Source organism: Triticum urartu, chromosome 2 (genome assembly GCF_003073215.2).
Source record: "Triticum urartu cultivar G1812 chromosome 2, Tu2.1, whole genome shotgun sequence".
NCBI classification, from domain to species: domain Eukaryota; kingdom Viridiplantae; phylum Streptophyta; class Magnoliopsida; order Poales; family Poaceae; genus Triticum; species Triticum urartu.
This window is the reverse complement of record NC_053023.1, coordinates 733885664-733890137: the sequence shown is the minus strand read 5'-3', so window position 1 is coordinate 733890137 and position 4474 is coordinate 733885664. Positions and strand designations below refer to the sequence as shown.

General features: G+C 51.1%; 1 protein-coding gene across 1 annotated transcript; it reads left to right on the top strand.

Moving 5' to 3' along the window:
- The first annotated feature begins 1315 nt into the window (after positions 1-1315).
- Positions 1316-3548, top strand: LOC125534495 (endoglucanase 13-like). Its single transcript, XM_048697706.1, has 3 exons — positions 1316-1592; positions 1683-1895; positions 1979-3548. The coding sequence occupies exons 1-3, from the start codon at positions 1377-1379 to the stop codon at positions 3404-3406; spliced, it is 1857 nt and encodes a 618-aa protein (XP_048553663.1). The 5' UTR covers positions 1316-1376; the 3' UTR covers positions 3407-3548.
- The last annotated feature ends 926 nt before the right edge of the window (positions 3549-4474 follow it).

Below are 4474 nucleotides of genomic sequence, written 5' to 3'. Positions count from 1 at the left end.
TTGAACCCATATATGTTGGTCTTCTATAGCCCATGAGGCTTTTTTCTTGGTCGCCTCTTTTGCTCACCCACGGTCGTTTCAATTTGTGTAGGAATAGGTCTATATTCATCTTCTTATCCAACCGTTTGAAATGAAGCTAATATTTGGAACTTGTCTTAAAGGAGGGTTTTCAACAATTTTGAAGATAAGTTTTTGCTTGTACATGTTTTCGTGTTTATAGTTTGTTCATAGAAGAAAATAAACGAACACTAGGGTTCAAATGACAATCGAGACAACACCAAGGGCGGTGATGTTCATATAACCTAACCTTTTAGTGTTTTAGGGTCTTGTTTCATGTTGCTTGTTTCAATGTGATTTGATGTGTTGTACCATCTTTACTCTACCAATATGCATCTCCTTAAAATCTTTGAGGTTATTCGTGTTTGTGCAACTATCATCTTTTGAAGTTTTTTTTGTTAAAGATACTTAAAAACACCATTGCAAGAATGTCAACTTTGATAAAAGATTATGTTTTCGCAAGTCGTCGCCTTTGTTAAAACAATGCGACATAATTCGATGTCTTGCTTTCTCCAAGAAAACATAAACAAAAGGTACATCATTAGTGAATTTCATTGTATTTTGAGGGAGGAGCGTGTTGGAGGGGGGTTGGGCATCCTAAATCCTATAGCCATGTCTTAATTCTACTAATTCAAATGGTTTGAAGATTGGTCACCACGCCTACCGCGCTTAATTCTACTAATTGAGACTAATAAGATAATTGATCCACTATGCCGACCATCATGATGAGATTTAGCACAACACACAGGCTAATTTGTGGCTCAAATACTTCCTCTAGAAAGGACACGTACTAGTTGACCAACCATAGGCCGACAAAATAAAGCCAGAAGAAAGCATTATGTGAGTCAATCTATTTAAGTCCACAAAACTCACGACGTGATCACACATCTGGAGCGACTTTGTGTACGGGCAGAACTACATGATCAGATGGCAGAAGATTTAATTAATAAATAATGCTGTACAATTATTATCAAAACAAGAAGAATGAATGATAGATGATGAATAGATTATAAGTTTTTCCAAAAAAAATGGAAGAAGAAATGTCTAATGTCGAAAGACGATCGGCGAGCCCACGATCGATCCCATTGTGCGTGCGACCATTTCTGGCTGCAAGACGTGCATGGCGCAAACAGCCTAGCTCGTCTCCCCTCTACCCCCTACGTGCCGGGCACCACGCAGCGCCCCATGTCGGTCACGGCCGGCCGCCCCGCGATCCGCACGCCCCGTATAAATCCCCGCCCGCCGCGCCGGACACTCCCAGCACCACCACGACGGCGACATTCCCCACTTAATTACCTGCAGAGGAGAACGAGGCAGCCATGGCGCGGTTGACGATCGCATCGGCGGCGGCGGTGGCGCTGCTCGTGCTCCTCGCGGCGGCGTCCGCGGAGGCCTCGCCGGCGTGGGCGGACTACGCCGGCGCGTTCGACAAGTCCCTCCAGTTCTTCGAGGCGCAGCGGTCCGGCAAGCTCCCAGCCGACCGCACCGTGCACTGGCGCGGCGACTCCGCCCTCACAGACGGCTTCTCCCAGGGGGTACGCGCGCGCGCCTCGATCCGACGTCGTACGAACTCCGATCGGAGCTCGATCCGCATTTGCTTACGGAGAAAGAATGGATGTGTGCAGGTGGATCTGGTCGGCGGGTACTACGACGCCGGCGACCACGTCAAGTTCGGGTTCCCGGCGGCGTACGCGGTGACCATGCTGTCGTGGGGCGTGCTCGAGTTCGAGAAGGAGATGGTCGCCGCCAACTCCCTCAACCGCGCCCTCGACGCCATCCGCTGGGGCACCAACTACTTCATCAAGGCCCACACCGAGCCCAATACCCTCTGGGTCCAGGTACACACCACTCCTAAGCCCAACCCTGTCCAGCCCAGCCCGGCCCGGCCCGGCCTAACTCGGCGTCTTGAACAACTTTGAAGGTGGGCGACGGGGACAGCGACCACCTGTGCTGGGAGCGCGCGGAGGACATGTCGACGCCGAGGACGGCGTCCAAGATCGACGCCAGCCGCCCGGGCTCCGAGGTGGCCGCCGAAACAGCAGCAGCGCTCGCCGCCGCCGCCAAGGTGTTCCGGCACTACGACTCCATGTACGCCGACCTGCTCCTCATGCACGCCAAGCAGATCTTCACCTTCGCCGACACCTTCCGGGGCCGCTACGACGACTCCCTGCAATGCGCCAAGAAGTTCTACCCCTCCGCCTCCGGCTACCAGGACGAGCTGCTCTGGGGCGCCGCCTGGCTCTACGAGGCCACCGGCGACCAGGACTACCTCGACTACGTCGCCCGTAACGCGGACGCCTTCGGCGGGACCGGCTGGGCCGTGCGCGAGTTCTCCTGGGACAACAAGTACGCCGGTGTCCAGGTGCTGCTCTCCAAGGTGCTCCTCGCGGGCGGCGGCGACGGTGACTACGCCGACACGCTCAAGCAGTTCCGGGCCAAGGCCGAGTTCTTCATGTGCGCCTGCATCCAGAAGAACGGCGGCAACAACGTCAGGACCACCCCCGGCGGCCTCCTCTACGTCGCCGACTGGAACAACATGCAGTACGTCAGCTCCTCCGTCTTCCTCCTCACCGTCTACGCCGACTACCTCGCCGAGTCCGGCGACAAGCTCAAGTGCCCCGACGCCGAGGTCGCGCCCGCCGAGATCGTCGCCTTCGCCAGGTCCCAGGTGGACTACGTCCTGGGCAAGAACCCGCTGTCCATGAGCTACATGGTGGGCCACGGCGACAAGTTCCCCACGCACGTGCACCACCGCGGCGCCTCCATCCCGTCCGTCTACGCCGTCAACGACACCGTCGGGTGCATGGAGGGGTTCGACGCCTACTACAACAGCAAGGGCGCCGACCCCAACGTCCTCGTCGGCGCGCTCGTCGGCGGGCCAGACGGCCACGACGGCTTCGTCGACGACCGCTGCAACTACCAGCGCGCCGAGCCCACCCTCGCCGCCGCCGCGCCCATGTGCGGCGTCTTCGCCCGCCTCGCCGCCCAACCCGCCGCCGCCGGTAACAGCCCGGGTTACCAGCCTCCGCAGGACACCCTGCACGTCGGAGGCGCGCCGCTGGAGTTCGTGCACGCGGTCACCAACTCGTGGGAGTACAACGGCGTGGACCACTACCGGCACACCGTGACGGCGAAGAACACGTGCGGCCACCCCATCACCTACCTGAAGCTGCGGATCGAGGGGCTGACCGGCCCCATCTACGGCGTCTCTGCCACACAGGACAAGGAGATGTACGGGTTCCCCTCGTGGGTCACCAGACTTGACGCCGGCGAGAAGCTTACCATCGTGTACATCCAGGAGGGCGGCCCCGCTGCCAAGATCGCCGTCGCCCAGTACAAGACGGGCTGAGTGTTAACCACACCAAACACTATGACACGCCTTTTTCTTTGCGTTTATATATTATGAATTTTGCCATGCTTTTTTAGTTTCTCTCTTTGTATGGTATATCCGAAGTCCCAATTGAGAACAACATCGTTGAATTGTTTGCTTTTGTTGCTTGGTTTATTAAGAGATTAAGAGAATATTACATTCTGAAACGTACTTACAACAAATTCGAACATTTTGAGCCGCACCTTGATGCTTCGAAAAGGCGACCCAACGAAATTGAGGTGATGTGATTGGTCGGGAAAGTCGGGACCTCCTAATCCACGTCTTTTTTGTTTGAGAAAACCTAATCCACGCCTGATTCAGAGGATACACCCTGCTTGATTTGGGCTGGCCCATTATGGGGCGTGGGTGCCATTTTTAACGTTTCTTTCGGTTTTTCATTACCTTTTTATTTTTATTACTATTTAATTTTATATAAAACAGAAAAAATCCTAGATTTAAAAGATAAATGAAAATTTCATGAATTAAAAAACAGTTTCAAATTATAAAAAATGTACAAATTCAAAACAGTTCATGAATTTCACAAGAATATTCTCAAAATTTAAAAAACTTAAAAATGTTCATGAAATGATCATGGGTTTCAAATACTTATTTGAAAAGGTTAAAAAATATGTTAAATTTCAAAAGATGTTCCAAATTATAAAATAATTCGAAATTTTAAATAAATTCATGAATTTATAAAACATTCGCGAATTTAGAAAAATGTTCACAAATTTAGAAATGTTCCAGATCTGAAAATAAATGTTCGTAAATTTAAAAATGTGTAGAAATTTTTAAAAAATGTTTGCATATAGTTTGCTTTTTTGGTTTGGTTTATGACAAAGATTACATTCTGGAATACAACTCACTTGATCATTTTGTGGTTTGATTTTAAAAAATATTACATTTTTTGCTTCAAGAATGAGACACAATGAAATCGAGGCAATATGATTGGTCGGAGAAAGTTTGCAAGTGAGGTCAACAACGATCCCTCCACGTGGGTTTGACTGAGTAGGCCATGAAGAACGGGTGCCAGAAGGAAAAAACTTC